General features: G+C 34.5%; 1 protein-coding gene across 1 annotated transcript; it reads right to left on the reverse strand.

Moving 5' to 3' along the window:
- Positions 1–576: 576 nt before the first annotated feature.
- Positions 577–6,157, reverse strand: LOC105953615 (26S proteasome non-ATPase regulatory subunit 7 homolog A). The gene is made up of 10 exons (XM_012977290.2): positions 5,861–6,157; positions 4,488–4,580; positions 4,321–4,402; positions 3,449–3,545; positions 2,521–2,596; positions 2,322–2,380; positions 2,078–2,200; positions 1,781–1,838; positions 1,573–1,658; positions 577–966 (listed from the first exon to the last, which is right to left on the reverse strand). The coding sequence occupies exons 1-10, from the start codon at positions 6,045–6,047 to the stop codon at positions 895–897; spliced, it is 933 nt and encodes a 310-aa protein (XP_012832744.1). The 5' UTR covers positions 6,048–6,157; the 3' UTR covers positions 577–894.
- Positions 6,158–19,380: the final 13,223 nt, after the last annotated feature.

A 19,380-nucleotide genomic window follows, 5' to 3' on the forward strand; every position in this document is an offset into this window, starting at 1 on the left:
GCTAAAAATTCGACATGTCAATGTCGATTTTTACCTATGAAATTCGACGCTTAAGTGTCGATTTGTAGCATAGTTTTTCGACACCTTGGTGTCGATTTTTGTTTTTTTCTCATTATTTGTATTTGGTCTTACATGAGAAAAAAAAAGCCAATTTAATTTATGGGTATACTTGTCATTCCATCTTAATAAAATAGAATCTTTTGGAATCTTTCTTTAATTTGGTCTTGCACAAGTGGAATGAGTATTGCATATAGCCGCAGCCATTTTTTAATTAAGTGCATTTGTCATGGGCCCTTTTGTGATTAAACCTTGGAAATTACCACGAGATTTTTTTTACTAATTGAGTATTTAGTTTATTTGACAAACAAATTACACTTAACTAGGAGATTTGAGGGTAATAACAATTGGGATTGACAGCTCTAAACTTTCTCGGTTTGTAAAATGTCAAAACTTGCTCCACTATTGCAAGTATAATTATTTCCTTGTCAAATAAAGTAATAAACTACACAGAAAATAAATGGAGAGAAACAAGGCAAGTTAAATGGTTGATGTGAAAGCCATAATAAGGAAGGGAAAAAAAACAAAAAAATGAAACACTTCACTTAACTAACGTAAAAAGTATTCATTCAATCCAAGAGAGGAGGAGAACTAGTGACAAAAAAGTAAAATCATCATCGAATTTCGAACATTCCATTGGTCACGACAAGAAATTGAGACTTCAAAAAAAATAAAAACATAATATCTCTATATGAATATTAGTACAACTTGGGATGAGTGCTGATTCATCGAAGCAGAAACCAATCATAGCCAAAATGTAAGTCTGGATTCTGTTAAGACAATTTGTTCGGCTAACCAGATTGGAGTTATCACGCAAACGAAAACTCACTTCCATGTTCAGCTACCAGCAGCACTAGGCACAGCAACTGGCTTCGAGTCTTCTGCCTTTTCGTGTTCTTTGTTAAGCATCTGCATTTATTTATCAAATTTTCATGACCCAAATTTTAATTTCCAGATAGTCTATTCTACAAAGTCTAATGCGGTGCTTAATCAGCTAATCAATAACGTAGCTAATCATCTTGCTATTTTCAGAATCACAAAACTAATCATTTTCTTGTCACAAAATAATGCCAGAATGATACTTAAAAAAAACGAAAGTGATGGATGTGTCGAAACATGGTAAATTAGCGGTGCCCTAACAAATACAGCAATTGACTCCTCCGAAACATGCTTTTAAATAAGCTGTTGTTCTATCTTGAAAGGCTAAATATCATACTATCACTTTCACCTGATCAATTCCCATAATTCATATTTCAGCATATAATTCCGAAAAATTACTGTCTACGACTACAAAACTCTATATAGCCACACTTGGTATTCGCCCATCACCTACTTCTTAGTCTAGAGAAATGGGATGAATCCCACATATTGTGCACAACAGGGCGCTCAAATAATTATGAAGTATTTTACGTTAAAAACTACGATGAAGAAACAAAATAGGAGAAGAACATTTCACCTTGCTATTAATCAAATTATGGAGATCAATATGAAGAAACGGAAGAAAAAATATCTCACCTTGTTATTGATCAGATTATGGAGAGCAATCACACTTCTGATGAGGGAAGATAGATATATGACCAACATCATATCATTTGTTTTCACTGTAAAGAGAATGTTAGATCATTATTTATATCAGAGGGAGTTGGTAAAACGAGAAAATAATGTATGCACAAAATTGATCGATTTAAACTAATAAGAGACGATTGACATCCAACTGTTTTACCTGCAAAAGCTTTAACCAGTTCGGACACATTTAGATTTGGGAGTAGGTTGAACACATCCTGCAAAAGTTGAGTAGCATTTCAAGATAATATACAAGTAATTTCTCACTGCAGAACGAAGCAGGATCTTAACGAAAAGGCATATACATATTCACTGATATTTAAAAACTATTATTTTATTTGATCAGGGGTGTTCAGGACCTATGATGATTTATCCAAAATAAGAATAGCAAGCAGGAAAAGAAAAAAAAACGAAACGTAATGATGTTTATACTTTCAAGAGAAATGCAAATTGATACCTGGAGATGGTATAGGATTTCATGGTTTAAGGGTAGCTTCCCTTCAATAACTACGTCAAGATAGCTTCGAATCTCTTTCAGTCGTGCATCCAAACCCTTTAAGGCAGCAAGCTTTCCAGTCACCTAGACGAGATAAAGATAAATAAGTTCTCTATTTCTTTCAGTTATTTAACATAGCATCAGGATATATAGGTGGTGTTTAATCATCAGTACAGTAAAATGAGGTAAGGGACTAAATATAAACCTCTGTTGCAAGGGTGCTGACAGTTGTGTCTTTCACATCTCTTAATAAGTGTTCCACACCTATCATAAGAACAATAAGTAGGAATTTTTAACATTTCGTACAGTTGAAAAAAAAAAAACTTATTATATGAGGGTTCAGATCAAGCAAAATCAAGGTAAAAACAAAATAAAATGCAAATTTATTGATGAAATTAGCATACCAATTTCTTCAACTTCATGAGCAGCAATTTCAGAAAGGACATGCACGAAAACTTTCTGGCTTTTCTGAGTGGCATTCTGCAAGTTCATCCAACACATTAAACCAAATCCTATGAAGCATATTTTACTGTTACCTTTCACTAAGCACAAAGTATCAAATAGATATAGATATATCAACATGGTTGTTAACGTCATACGATTTACGCTTCAAATCTACAATTAATTTCAATTTATCCACTCCTCCATTCAAGTCGTTGAATTAATCATATATTTTCAAAAACCGTATGATAATATTGTTTACAATTTGAATTGTACGATTCATAAGGTTTATACGATTTCATAAATGTGTTATACTTACAAGGAAAAACCAAAATTAGGAAAAATTGTTACATTTTAAATTGTCAAAATAGAGTAAATACGCATACTGCAATATATGCTTCCACCATAGTAAATATTTTGTAGACTCCAGATATCAGAACTCAACAAGAATGACAGAAAAAGAGTCATTTCCAAGTTCATGAATTAGAAGAAGAATTTGTCAAACAAATATTAACCGTGAAGAATATGCTTATTGATGATGGATGTTATCTTTTAGTACTACTTTTGTCTTTATTATATTGGAAAATATGATAAAATAAGTCTTTCGGATATTGAGGTTTGAGTTTTAGCGTTTTAATTCACTACTTTAATACATAGTTTTGGCCTTAAGGACTTTTATAGGACATAGATTTTTGTTATAATGATTTTGTACTTCTTAATATAAGTATATCAGTTTTCAAAGAAATAAGAACTCTTATGATTTACGATTCCTTACGAGTTAAGATTCATGTTTTTTGACAAATTGATTTTTGATCTGAACTCACAACTTAAGAACCATATGTTTATATAATTGATTTTTTTTCAGTTACCAAACAGTAATAATCATGTTACCTCTTTAACTTCCTCAACAGCGTAATAGGCTTTAGTAGGAATTCCAAGCTCTTTCGGCTGAACATCTATAATGACCAATACAGGATTGGGAACATAGCTGCAAAAAAATTAGAGATTAGTCAATGGGCGTAAAGTGATGTTAAAAGATAAAATCCGTAATACATGAGTTGCAAAAGGCAAAGAAAGGAGACCAAAATAAGCACGGAGGAAACGAGATTCAGAGTGAAGGAAATACGCATAAGTTTGACCAATATGAAAGCATATGTAATGGTGCAGGAAGACTATCTCATTTGGACTATGTTTTACCAAGGTTATAAAGAAGAAAGTCACAAACAGAAAAAAGAAAAAAGCAAGAAAACAGAACATAGGGTCAGAAAGACAAGAAAACTAGGAAGGAATTTTAAAATCCAACTAAAGATTTATCAGACAATTGCTTTAAAATTTTCAGAGTTCAAACTTAAAACAATCTCTTGATGATAACAATACTTTGACAAGATAAGCATGTAATGATTTAAAAGTTTGGGAAGAAACACGAAATACAGGATACTTTTGAAACAGTATAGATACATTTCCATTATATTTTCAGCATTAGTGAAAAGGTTGGTCTGCTTAAAATGATATCAATTCATCAAAGTTTCTCGAGATAGTACTCATCAAAATAAACTTTAAGGTGTGTTGCCTGACAAGTGGCAGCCAACTAAAATAATACTTGCAAGCAAGCAACATTTATACGACAATCGGTTGGTAATTATCTAATAAATCTCACGATAAGATTACATTCTTGCAAGTTACATGCAAAATTAACACAACGCAGAAAACTCAGCACTTCTCATCAAAAAACTATATTTTCTTTATGAGGACAGAAACCTTACTCAGTGAGAAGGCTATGAATACTTAGGTCATTCTCCTTCAGTTTCGGCCCAGTGCTATACCAACCAACAACATGCTCCTTGGCTGACAAGATTTACAAGTACATCAGCTAGTTGATGACCACCATAAAACAACTTAATGAGATACTACATTTATTGAAACTACATACCATTTATTCTTCTGAACATAGAAAACATCGACTCATGGTAATTATGGTCAAGAAACCAGATGCTTGAATCTCTGTCATCTTCTTCGAAAGGAACTGTTTATATCAGAAAAATAAATCAGCAAAAGAATAGCATATGCAACTAACAATTACTGATAGAGGTTACTCCAGGGTAGGCGTTACTTCAGGAGAGGCAAAATAAGAGATAGTTTTCCATTAATTAATCAAAAAAAATGGGATCTACTGATTAAGATTGAGAGGATTGTTACGGTATGACTTGTGAACATGCGTTCTAAAGATAAAACATGTATTCCATAACACTTCTCAAGGAAAACGAACAAACATTAGCAGGAGGATGCGACGAAATCAAGACTTGAAGAACACATGATATGCCAAGTTTTTTATACACCAAACACTCGCTACATAAAAATGAGAGGTGGATACTGAGAATTCTTAGCTTTCAGGCTTCTAAAAAGTTTATCATAATAACAAGAGAAAAGGTTGCCAAAATAGTAACTTAATTTTGTCACCATAACCATAAAGGTTTCTAGAGCTCGATTTTTTAACAAGGAAAACATGATTTACCCAGAAAAGCATCTTAACAACGCAATTAAGAACCACATTTGAACTATGATTGATCACATGCAACTGAGCTGAAATGAACTTGCTGAAGTCGAACTAGATTCCAGCATTAACAGCAAACATAAGACCTAACAAGTTGCTTGACAACTCACCAATAGTAAACAAAGATTGAGAGTAAACAAGAACACTACTAGTATTAGGTGTATCCACAATTCCGTCCGACATTCCTATTCCTCTTCTTCTATAGTACAACTACATAGACTAAAAGACGCAAAACGGAAAATAATTTTTAAGGGAACCAAACCCCAGACACCATAACCAACACCCCCTCGACCACACACACACACACAACCAAAACAAGACTTGGCAAAATTTTAACCCTTCACCAATCTAAATATGTAGCACTACAACACCCGTTTCAGTAAAGATTCAAATAACACCCTCAGTTCTGATCGGTCAAGTCCAGTTTCAAGCTTCTTATTTCAACTTTGAGGGTTCCAACTAAACGCAGCCTTCTGTCTCAAGTCCCAATCAAACTATGTCGAATACCGCCACTCCAGAATCCAACTTTTAAACCCTAAACACTGAAACAATACTAAATCTGCATTTTGAAATTCATTTCCACCCTCGGAAACCACCTAAGAAAATTCTTCCTAAACAAAAACAAGGAACAGAAACAATTTATACTTTACAAGGTAAAATTCAAATCCTATGGAATTGAAATAATACAAAAATTAAACCTCAAAAAGTGGTGCAGCGAGATTAAATATCAGATCTTAAGATAAAATACCGACCGGCATAGCTGTTGGTGACGTCAACGGTGCCTTTAAAGGAAGTCCCGAGCAAAACTCCAACCACGCGCTTCCTAGTGTCACGCGCCACCCGATTGTAGTGGTCGACGATGCTCAAAAGCACCAGCGGGTGCACCACTACCTTCTCGATCGGTCGGGAGGATATCTGCTGCGATTTTATGACGTCCATTTCCTTCAAAATCTCGTTTTTCTCTTCCTTCTCCTGTGGGGGGTTTTTGGGCGAAGAGGAATGGAGGAGGTGCTGTTTGTTTGTATTGGAAATTAAATTTCTTTTTCTCATTCATGAGTTTGAAAAGACAGTTTTGCCCTTCTCTTTTTTTTTTTTCTTGTAAAGCAACAGATATGCATTCTGCTTTGATATTCTAATTAGAGTTGGGCCCAGTTAATGAAGAAACAAAACGACATAGCCCAATAAGTTTATTCTCTAGGTTCCATTTTTCCTTTTTTATTTTTTCTGTTTTAAAGCGTTGGATTAAATTATTGACCACGAGAAATGAAAAATGTTTAATTGCTCAAAACCTCAAATCAATTAATCGTGGGTTGGCTAAATTTGAATTTGAGTTACTCTATTAAGTAGGGGTGGAAGTCGGATGGATCGGATTCCAATTAGCCTTTTCGAAAAATTTCCAAAAAAAATTGGAGTACAAAATCAATTCCAGTTCTAATTTCAAAAATTTTGAGATTAAAAAAATCATTATAATTCCAAAAGGCCTGAAAATTTCGGGATTTGGGAAAAAAATTCGGAAAATCACATAAGTTATAAAATTTCAAACATAGTTAAAATTTTCTGAAATTTTCATAATTTTCCAAAAAAATAAGAACATCCACGCCGATAAACTTAAAACTAATAACTAATAAATTTGTGTTCAAGAAAAAAAAAACACATCATAATATTCAATAAAACTTCCGACAACAATTCAATATGTCAAAATCCTAAAACAAAATCTAAATCAAATTAATGCTTCAAAAAAGAAAAAAAAAAGAAAAAGAAAAAAGAAAAAAGGTGCATTTTTTGGGGAAAAAAATGGAATATTTCGGAATTAATTTTTGATACTTAAATCGGATTGAAAATCGGAAATTCCAATCTTTATTATATGATTCCAATTCCAATCCAAAATAATCGGAAGAACTCGGAAATCGGAATTTCGGAAGTCGGAAGGAAAAAGGTTGTTCTAAAACGGAACTTTTCGGATATGAACCAGTGAAAATTGGACTTTTGGTTCCAAATTACACCCCCTAATTAAGCCTGAAAAGTTTCGGAAATGGGTTTCAATTCACTATAGCTCAATTGGAATTAAAGATTATAAGTAATTAAAATATTTAATAAATTTATTGTTTTACATGTCTATTCATGTTTACTAATAGGAGAAAATAGTTGGACATCGCTCAAAAAATTCTCTATTGCTATAAGGACAGATGGATATTGCCTTTTTGCTAAAATTTCTTGTGGGTTTTCGCGCCCTGGATCAGAGCTAGGTCTGGATTATCTCTAACATAATTGATTAGGAAAACTAACGATAACGACAATGCGATGAGTAACAACTTAATAAGTAACAGATTAGTTATATTAATAAGCAACTTAAAATAAACTGAAGAAAATACTAAAATAAGAGTTTATGCATCTCACAACCATACATAACTTACACAGCTTAGTTATATTACTATGTGACGGCTAATGTTGCTAGGGATTGGCAAGGGAGATGTGTTTGGTCGACCGTTAAACAGATTTATGGTTGTCCAAAAGTGGTCGAAGAAGAAGCACACGCGGCTTAACATGCGTTATCAAAGGCAAAAGAAATGGGGTGTGTCTCTATAGTGCTTGAAGGAGATAATTTGCTTTTCATTAATACTCTCCGGAACATGAAACCTGCAGAGGCCTCTCATGGTGCTATTATAGAAAAGTGTTTCTCAATAGCTTGTGATTTTGATTTATGTTTGTTTAGTTTTATCAAGCTATCGGGTAACATGTTAGCCCATTGTCACAGACTTATTTCCTTAACAACGAGCCGTGCAGCCTTAGCTCATTTTCGCCCCTCGCAATAGCCTCCTCAAATGTGTTGCGAATGCTAAGTGATGGGAAACGTGTTAGAAGGTGACGAACAAGCCAACTTATGGTTGTGGTCTTTCCATATTTACCTGTAAACAATCTATTTTCGTTATTAATGAAATTCTATTTTTGGTAAGATATATCTATTGTCCCATTTTATTATGCATAGATATAGACCTTATTGTTATTATTAAATTACTATGAGTTGGTTTAGGAGAATCATGAGATAATTCATTTAGTAAGATAACTATTTAACAAGTTCCTAGTCGATGGCTTACGCCAATAATTAGGATACTGACATTTCTCGTTTGAGACTAGCACTTAGTGTATGTGAGTTGAGTCTCATCATCTATAATGTAGTGGCATTGGCATACATAAGTGGGTGTTCATAGTCGATGAGTTCACTGAACTCCCTCGTCCTAGAATCTCTAAGTGGTTCCCATTAATCGAGTAGATATTCTATGATTATAGTTGTACACCATTAGTTCTTAGACCTAATACATCACTGCGACTTCATTAGAGGACCAGTTGTGTTGTGACCTATCCCTGAGTCTCCTCGAAGACCGCTCCAAGGGCCAACATTCTCACAGTCCGAAATCTAGTAGGAGTCTGTGCATTTTAGTTAGGGATTTGACCGCTTGCTTAACTGCATGCATGTCCTTTGTATTATTCAAGTATATCGTCCAAGAAATCTTCGGCCGAAATAGAAAGGGTAGTGATTAGAGAAATGAGTTTCTCTAAGTCAAATACGAATGGACTTTATAGCTTTAGAACGATCGCATAGTTATCGAATACTATTAGAGGTCTCGGTGAACCAATGCCTCTACTTCGACCGGGGCATATGTTTAGTCAAAGGGACTGTACTATACGCAAACTATAATTTAAGGTTCTTGTAGGCACTTCATTTGTATCTAGAGAATCATGACACGTAGTTGCTAGGCGTCAATCATGATTCGTTGGGCATTAACCGATAGGATCGGCGATATAAATTAAAATATGTTTTAATCTAAATCGGGACATTTGGGAGTCCGTAATTGAATAAAGAGTTATTCAAGGCACAAATAGTTGTGGGCTCACAGCTAGTTTACACCTGAACCATTGAGGGTCACACATCTTATGGAGAAGATTCCTTAATAAGGTGAACGAAGATTAATTTGTTAATCTTATCTAAATTGGAATTCAATATGATTGAATTAAAATTCGTAATAGTCGATTACGAATTGGAAGAAAAAAATGTAATTTTATAGATTTCAAGTGAACTTTCTAAATTGGGAATTTTCCTAATTTAGAAGGTACCACTTAGACACGGCCACGAGCCGAGTTTGACCCGGCCCGGACCCGACCTGAAGACCGCCCGGGCCTGCCCTGTTGACCATTGACCATTGACCCGAACCCGACAAAGTATGGGTCGGTTTTCGGTCCCGGTATTTTGGACCCGAGACCAGACGGGTGGACTTGAGGACCCGACCCGAGTACCCGTCGGGTCGACCCGAATAAAAAAATATTTTTTCTTTCAAATTTTGAAAATGCAACGGCTATAATCTGGACCCGAAAATTCAATTTTTTTTTAATTACAATGGCTAGAAACTCGGGTCCACCTGGAACCGACCCGGACTCGACCCGAACCCGGTCAGAAAATTCAATTATTTTTTTTAATTACAATGGTTAGAAACTCGGGTCCACCCGGACCCGAACTAGACCCGGTCTGACTGATTTCAAATTTTATTTTTAGTTTTGTTTTTCAACGGTCACTATCATCCGACTGTTTAAGATGAAAGGCCAGGATTGTTCGACCGTTTAACCCGACCCAGACGCGGCCGGTGGAATTAAAAAAAAATATATATATATATATATATATATATATATATATACATATATATATATATACATATATATATATATACATATATATATATATACATATATATATATATATATATATATATATATATATATATATATATATATATATATATATATATATATATATATATATATATATATATATATATATGTATATATATATATATATATATATATATATATACATATATGTATGTATATATATATATATATATACATATATATATATATATATATATATATATATATATATATATATATTCACATTTTTTACCCATCCCCTCTCAATTTTTCACCAATTCACTCACAATTCTCTCTACTCTCTCAATTCTCAAATCTCAAGTGTTTCCTATTTTCGGTTAAATTTGCAAGCATTCTCTACTCTCTTTCCGTTTTTCAATTTTCGTTTTTGTTTACGTTACTCTAAACAAAGTGTCTTCAAGTGGCAATCGTGGAACGGGAAAAGGAGTAATCCCTCCCGAATTGGAGTGGGATTGTTTTTATGATTGGCAACACCAATCAATTCCCGAACTCGAATTTCACACTATCGATTTTCGAGATGTACTTGTTAGTAGTGATGATGAGCCGACCGAGGTACCGCCTCTTAGCTGACCGACCGGAGTGCCACCTAGGCCAAGGCGATCAAGGGCCTCTAGGCCATCTCCTACGCCATCTTCTATGCCTCTCAATCATCACTCGGTGGAGGATCCCAAATGAATGATACGGAAACAAAATCCGAAATGTTCCGTGTCCATTTTACTAGAGCGGTTATGGGGGACGGGAGAATTCAAGCGTTTTGCAATTATTGCAAGGTACTTATCTAATTTTTGCAAGATATTTATTTTTTAATTATTTATCTATTTACTTCAGCAAGTGTATTAATAGTTTTTTTTATTTAAATATACGGTGCACATAAATCATACACGTGGAAAAAGGGCGATGGGCATGGGAGCTTTTGTAAGCACTTGATTAGCAAACATCCGACGGAATTCGGTCGCGACCAAACTCAAACACAAATACGATTTAATTCTTCACAGGAAGGTACCGATTCTCAACTTTTTAAATTTTCAAAAACTGTAAAAAGAGAAGAATAGGCTAGAGTTATTTCAGTTGCATCACTTTAATTTAGGTTTGCTGATAATGATTGTCTTATAGATCGTTAAAAAAAATGTATGGGCCTAGTTGTTCTCGTCAACCAAAAACTACATCTAATCGAACTACAAAAAAATTGGTTTCTCGACTTAAGCATGAATTAGTACAGGAATTTCTTATGCTAGACAACAAAGTTTCTATTTATTCTGATATTTGGAGTGATCATTGGGGTCGTAATGACTATATGGGTGTAACATGTCATTGGATTAATTGTGCCTGGAAACTTGAAAAACAAAATTGGTTTTCCTGTTATTAATATTGGCCATACTGCATCTGAAATTGCACAATCACTTCGATATGTGTTAGATTCATATTTATTAACTAAAAAAGTTTTTTCAATTTCATTCGATAACGCAAGTGCCAATACATATTATATCCATGATCTTGTAGTTGCATGTATCCCACCATGTGGGGGAATTTTTTTTCATATTAGGTACACATGTCATATTTTGAATTTATGTGTGCAAGATGGTTTACGAATGTTAGCAATGCATATTACTAAAATTAGAGCATGTATTCAATACATATGGCGACACACGTCGGTTACTAGACAATGTTGGGCGTTTTGTCAAACCCACCACATGCATAAAGTTAGAATTAACCGAGATACTCCAACTCGTTGGAACTCGACATATAGACTTTTAAAACAAAATTTTGCATATAAAGAATTAATATGTCAATTTTTTTCAAACGGAATTTTCTCAGGCTGGAATTTATATTTTACCCTCTGAATGGGAAACATGCTTGAAAATTTGTAATGTTTTAAGCATTTTTCCCGAAAGTTCTGATTTATTATCTGGTACTTATTATCCTACTGCTCATTTAGTTGTTTATTAGTTATGCAATATTGCCGGTGTTATTAACGAAGCTATGCGAATTGAAATTTTAGTTCCGTGTCCGAATGAAATTAAGAAAAAATTCTGCAAATATTATATGAATATTCCTGAACTATATTTGGTTGCTACAATTTTAGATCCTACAGTTAGGCTTCATCTATTATCTGATATGCTACAAATATATTACGAGAATTTGTGTAAGAATATATCATTGATTGATTGCCCTCCACTTCCTAACGTACCTACTCTTGTTAGCACTTCGACTGCATTATTAAATGAACTTTATGATGAATATGCTACTATATCTAGAACATATGTTCCAAATAACGATCCTCCTTCAACATCGGATACATCTACTATGTTGGCGGTCCAACATTTATTGCATTAGCGCTTCAAGCGCCCAAGGTTCTCATCCTCAAGTTCCGATCAACGATTGGAACTTAAGAGTTATTTAACCGTTAGATTTGATTCCACGTAAAGTACAGATTTTGACATACTAGCGTGGTGGAAGTCAAAGAGTTCATCGTTTCCATTTTGGCACATATTGCCAAGGATATTCTCGCTTGTCCCATCTCCACTGTTGCGGTCGAATCCGCCTTTAGTGTAGCTAGTAGAGTATTGGATCAAACAAGAAGCAATCTCGGTGCCGACAATTTCGAAAATCAAATGTTTTTGCGAGATTTGACAAAAACCGACTACAAACACAAAGATGACCACATCTACAAAGACGACGACGATGATGATAAATATGTTCCTACATAAGGTGAGAATACAACTTCACCCGGCGGCAACGACGACTAAAAAGGTAAGTGAAGGTAAGAGAACTACGTGGACTTTGATTCCGTACCGGATACGTAGGCAACTTAGTTTTAAATTTAAAATTTTATAATTTTGAATTTAAAACTAAGCTCAAGTCCTTTAAATTTAGCTTCTTTTTTTTTTTTTTTTTTTTTTTTTTGATATATGTGAAAATAAAAAAATTTAATTTTAAAAACAAAATTCAAAAATCGGCTTTGGACCTGGACCTGACCCGTACTTGGCCCGGACCTGGAAGTACCCGAGTGGACTCGTCTCCACATGGGTCGGTTTTGGGTCCCGAAAAAGTAGGACCCGGACCCGGACCGCCCCGTGGCCGTGTCTAGTACCACTTAAATAGAGGTTTCCGAAAATAGAAATATAAAATATGCAATATGTTACTTGAATTGATGAGAAAAATATGATCATCACGAAAAAATAAGTGTTACAATTTTCGGAGTTACCATTTGAGAGATATTATGAATCTAACAAAGAGTTTTAAAAAGATTCTTAATTAGATGGGTCTCTCATTTTTAGATAAGTATTGAGGTATTTGATTTTAATTGGTAATTAAAATTAAACTTGAACTAAGATTAATAAATCCTTATAAATAGAAGTGTTGGGTAGAGAAAATGACAAAGACCACAATTCTACAAAATAATCTAGTAAGAAATCTTTTTCTTCTTCTCTTTTTCTTCTTCGTCCAAACTACTTTTGACAGAAACCATGATTTTTTGCCAAACATGTATTTGATCTATCTGTCAAATAGTTTTCTAGTGCAAGCTATTGGTGGATTAATCTCTTCAAGGTGAAATCCGATTCCGGCGAAAAAGATTGGCATTCTTCGAGATGAAATCCGATTCCGGCGAAGAAGATTGGCGTGGAATAGCTCAACTTAGGACTTCGGTATGACCACAGAGACAGCGTTCCGAGGAGCTTACATTCAACGGGTATGTAACTGAATCTCGTTAATTAATTAGATTAATTATAATTATTTGATTACATGTCTATGATTCGCATTCTATGTTTTATTTGATATTATTTAAATACATGATCAAAAGTATGCTAATAGATTATGCCTAATTGATGAATTTATTGTTCATAGAAATCGCATGATAGAAAAAATTTAAACTTTCGTTGCGTATGCATGTAGATCCCCAACATAACGAGTAAAGAACTTAAGAGAAGAGAGCTTTGAAAGAAAACACATCTATTGCTTGAGTGTTGACAAATGCTTGGATTTCTTGGATGCTTGCAAATGAAGTCCTCACTCCTATTTATACCAGGGGAGATCTGTCTGATCTAATGGCTAGGAGTTGTTCACTAGAACATTCCAATGAATTCCTACAAAATATCTACAAATGGAGGGTTTTAGAAAACTTTCTAGAGTCCTCTAAGAATCTCTACAAAGTATATCTACATTTTGGGCAAACTTGGGACTAATTTACTATTTGAGCTAAGTCTTGGACTCTTTAACCTCCCTAATCGAAGAGAAACTGGAAAAGGGTTGTGCCAAAACTGGCCGGACGCAACATCCTCCCCCGCCTAACCCGACGACGTCCTCGTTGCCTCGAACAAGTGGAAATGATCTTGAAATTGCCACAAATTTTCCTTAGTCTCTCACGTTGACTCGGACTCGGGTACTCCTTTACATTTGATGAGGTATTGGGTCCTTGGTGGAACACCCCTACGTCGCTTCACTTGCTTGTCGAGCACTTCTTCGATCTCCTTGTCAAATGACTTGGTCATGATGGGTAATGCTCGGTGTGGCCCTCCTTGGCTTGGGTCTTCCTTGTCTTCGCAATGAGGTTTGAACATTCTCACATGGAAGACCGGGTGAATTTTCAAAGAACTTGGAAGTTCTTGGCAATAAGATACTTTACGGACTTTGGCGATCATCGGGAATGGCCCTTCATACTTCCGCACATGGCCATTGTGCATACTTAGAAATGCCTTGAACTGTTGGGGCAAGAGTTTCACCATGGCTTGTTCTCCAACGTCGAATTCCCTTAGTCCTCGTTTTTCGTCCACCCGTTTCTTCATACGCCGCCTAGCTTTCACAAGACACGCTCGGGCTAAGTCGGCTTGCTCCTCCCATGACTTAGCCATCTTCAATGCCCCGGGACTCCTCCCATCGGTTGTCGTAACCAAAGTGTGTGGCGTAAGTGGTTGTTGCCCCGTTGCAAGCTGGAACGGACTCCATCACACGACCACTCCGCTGCAAGTTATTTGAAAACTGAGCCACGTCAAGGAGTTTTACCCAATCTTTTTTATTGGCTCCCATAAAATGTCGTAAGCAACACTCGATATGTTTATCTTTTGTTTAGATATAATTATATTTGTGCTTTAATTGATTGATTTTGTGTTTTATAGGTGAAAAACAAGAATTGTGTGTCCATGAAAGAAAAATGATCAGAAAGAAAGGAAAAAGTTGCAAATAAGGAAATAAATCAAATTGGAAAAAGGAATCTCGCAACAGCTTTGGCAGTGATCACTATTTTGAGCATATCTCTATCGTATGAACTCCAAATCACCTGATTCTAGCGGCATTGGAAAGCTAACTTAAAGGCTACAATTCTTATTTCACGTAACATTCCAAAAGGTTGGACTCCAGCATGGTCAAAATCGGAATCTAAATGACTGAAGTGCAGACAAAAGTTTCGAACGGTCGTGCCAATTTTGTACAAAAATCTGGGACGGTCATCCCATGATGCAAAGTTGGACAGTAAACTACGCAAATTGATAAAGCCGTCCCAAAATGGCCCGAAATCTCAGACGGCCCTGTGAGACCCCGATTCTGCACAGTTTAGAAGTTTTAATTGCACAAGGAAGCTCTTCCCTTTTGATCAAGTCTTAACCACAATATACACACAATTTAATGGGATCCAACCAAAAAGTTTACACCACAAAATGCGAAGAATGAAGATCGAAGACTCAAGCATAGTTTTTCTTAGTTCTTTTATTAATTCTATTTTGTTTATCATAAGAATTACGAGTAGCTAAACTTTTAGTTTCTATGATTTTATTCGAACCGTATGTGGGATTTGTGAACCCAATTCTATGATTTTAGGAAAGTATTAATTTGGGATTATTTATCCTACTTGATTTATTAAGTTCATGAACTTGATCAATTTATGTGCTTTATTGTCATTGTTGAATGAATGAATCGGAATATCGGTTTAACAATTAAAATTGTGGTAGAAGAGCTTTTGTTGTGTTATCATAAGAATGTAGATAACCTCTTAGGTAGCCATTGTTGAGATTTGTGCTTAATGCTTTGTTTTTTATTGAATTGCTTACAAAATCAGTAATTTAGTCTTGAATAATAGAATCGTCATATACGCAAAAGCGGGTTATGATTAATTTAACATCTCAGGTTAGAATCCAAATTATGTACTTGCATAATTGAAGAAATTGGGGAATCAATAAGTACGTAGGGGGAAGATAAAGTCCTAGGGCTTTTTAATTTGATAAATCTTCGTGCTATTTGCTTAGTTATTTTTGCTTGCCTTTTATTTTCTTTTTATTAATTTAGTTAATCAAATCAACTTTCGTCTGCGTAGGGTGGGTTTGAACATAGCTGGGATAATGTAGCGCTCAGAATTAGATATTTGAATATTTCTCGTGGCATCGATACTCGGACTTCTAATCCACTTTATTACTTGTACGAGAGATTCAAGTTTTTTTCTTCAGCTTATTTTAACTTGTGTTCTAAAAATTGATCGAGGCGTCGATTAATCGGTCTCCGAGACGGAGGAGGTCTAAAACCTTTACAATTTTAGTGTAAATGTTTGAAAATTCATTTTTTTCCTGTGAGTCAGTTTTAGATTGTTCGAGGTGACCATTTTTTTAATAAAGAAAAAGTTGGTTTTAATGAAAATGAGCTTTTTCTTTGTTTTATTTTGTTAATGTTTATTTTGATTTTTAAAGTACCTAATAATATATTCTTGCAATCTTCAAGCATAATTTTGGATGCACAAGATTTTCATTTTATTTTTATTTTATAAGGATTTTTATTATATTATGATCTTATTATTATTAAAAATTTATTATATGATTATGATATATAAATGAAGCGTATAAATTTTGTTTAAAAGTATTTTCAGATATGTTTTGAGTATTGACAAATAATATTTAAAAAGAGTTTGTATCGTAAATCCCCAAGTGTAAACATAAAACGCGAGTCAGCCCCAACCACGTTTCACAAGCGGGTCAGTCCCTACTGCAAACATAAACAAGCAGTTTATTCCCTAGCCCCACTTTATTTCAATTTCTACACCCTCTCTCCTCTCTCCGCTCTCCTCTTTCTTCCCTTTCTCCTCTTCTATTTATCTATCATCTCTCTTTCATCATATTCTCTGTTACTACTTCATCTTCCCCGACCGCGAATTTTTATTTTGAAATTTCCCACAATGGCAGCAAATGGTGAATCAAACCCCCTCCGCACTGGTATTCTTGGAAGTTGTCGGTACCAAGATAAGTTTCACATCATTACCGTTAAGAATGATTCGACTTTAAGGGAGACCTATGAGTCTGTCATAAATAAGTGGGACGATATCCATCTTGACATATTGGTGCTCCAATACTTGGCTCCTCGTGAAGAATGTTTGTCACACTGAGTTGTGACGAAGACGTGGTGAATATGGTTACATTGCATTTGATAAAGCACATGAGTGTGGTCGACATTGTGGTGAGCCGCAACGGTGAACCAAATGGGCGTGGAAAGAGGGTCCGAGCTGAAAACTGGTATGCCCCCATTTTGTTTTGTATGCATTTTTATTTTGTTTCTATGAATATAGCATAGAATATAATACTTAATGATATTGTGTTAATATAGTGATAGTGTGGAATAACTACGCTCGTAGTATCATATAAGGGTAGTGATAGTATGAAATGATTGTACGTCTAATATCTTAGAAATGGAGTTCTCCTATGCAAGCATTCCGCTAAAAGTACTTATCTCAATCGTGACAATTTATTTGTAGTCCGCTGTAATAATCCAATTTGTTTAATTTGTTTGCATTTTCAAGGGAGTTGTCAATTCCAACAGTATGTTGTAAATTGAATTCAATCCGCTTGGAAATTCAATTGATGCATGGAGACATTGCATTTTCGTGAGAAATTCAATCCGTTTTTTTTCTAATATGTGAATGGTCCATATTTTTTGTTTTGTTCTTGCAAATAACCAGCCACGTAGAAACTACTGCGTTGCTAACTTGCTTTGTATATGTTATTTTTTCATCAATGATGACAAGGTGGAGGAGAGCACATGTGGTTGCCCATCTCTCCACAAGGATTTAAGTGAACCAAAACGTGGTTGTTTGTACTTTATTTTTATGTTGTTTGAACTTTGTTGATCTGTACTTCATACTATTTATCCATTTGCACTTTGTTTTATCTATTTGTATTATGTACTATGTATCTTGTACTATGTTGGTTTATGGTTGATTCATAAGGTGCAGTGTTTTAGTTACAACAGTATTGTTTTTACGTTCACATATGACTTAAAACATAATATAGTGCATAGAAGAAATAATAAATGAATCGATTTGAATTTTATGACCATTACAATAATATAGCCGTTATTTTTCGTCAGAACTTATAAATAACACGTAACACGTAGTTAGGTTCATTTGCTTCTCATTCATGGCTTCTTCAAGTACCACATCTCAAAAGAGTGACTTCAAATATAAAAAAAGATAATTGCAAGCGTCGTGATTGTGGAAAAAAACAATAATCATGGTTTCAGAGACAAGTTTGAATCATGGGAGGCTATTTTACTGTTGTCCGGACCATGGCTATTCTCATTGGCATGAGCCTTTTGAAATTGGGAAAACTTGCTCCCGCAACTACTCTCGATATGAAGAAATTGAAGCAACGAGTGGATCGACGAACCATGTTCATCAAGAAAGTAAAACGAAGAATTCCAAAGATGAAGCTGGAGTAATTCAAAGTTTGATGGTTTTAAACCTAGTAATAATTGCAGTTTACATGATTTGTGAAACCTATGTAATGTTTCTTAATTAATCAACATAATAGTATAAGTTATAAATTAGTGTCATGTATTGTAGCACCTTAAATCGTATCGCAATGTTGATGTGTAAGTACGTTTGGTACATCTAAATAAAATAACTCTTTTGATGAAACCGTTATTGTTTTTCGTAAGAAACATACTCATACAATATAGTTATCGTTTTGGAACCCGAAATTCGAGCAATTCAAGTCATCAACTGTATGGTATTCGTTGTTTTACGGCGCGATATATCACGTGCACATCATACACATAGATCGTACAATATCTAGGTATTATGGTTCGACGATATAGTGCTTATGTACTTTACTAATGGTACCCTTTATATAATATCATTTGGGATCGATACGATCTTGGAAAACCATGTCATCACTCAATTATTCCTTTTATGACTCATTTACAAGAATTGAGACAACTTGGGAGTTGATAGGTGTTGAATATGGTCACAATGAAAACTATCACTTCTACATACAAGCCTTGTACATTAGTAGTGTATCTTGTAAGGAATTGGACACATTTATTCAATTTTGGACCCCAAAGGCAAAACTAACGTGAAAAAACCTTACAACATTCATTTAAAATGTATTATATGTCCTTCTCATACTTATGGAACATAAATGTGTAAAAACAATTCGAGCAATTCAAGTCAGCAATGTAACACCCCGCATTTTCGGTAAAATAATTTTTACCACCTTTATGTGCATATTTGTGAAATTAGAATTTATAATAATTCTTGCATGATTAGTATTTACGTGAATTAGGTAATTATGTGATTATT

This window comes from Erythranthe guttata, chromosome 6, assembly GCF_056151865.1.
Source record: "Erythranthe guttata isolate IM_541 chromosome 6, IM_541, whole genome shotgun sequence".
Classification (NCBI taxonomy): domain Eukaryota; kingdom Viridiplantae; phylum Streptophyta; class Magnoliopsida; order Lamiales; family Phrymaceae; genus Erythranthe; species Erythranthe guttata.

Coding starts and splice junctions, on each gene's coding strand:
- LOC105953615 (XM_012977290.2), bottom strand. CDS start 6,047: ATGGACGTCATAAAATCGCAGCAGATATCCTCCCGACCGATCGAGAAG. Junction 1,839..2,077: donor AAATCCTATACCATCTCCAG/GTATCAATTTGC, acceptor CAACTTTTGCAG/GATGTGTTCAACCTACTCCC. Junction 967..1,572: donor ATAATCTGATCAATAACAAG/GTGAGATATTTT, acceptor AAATAAATGCAG/ATGCTTAACAAAGAACACGA.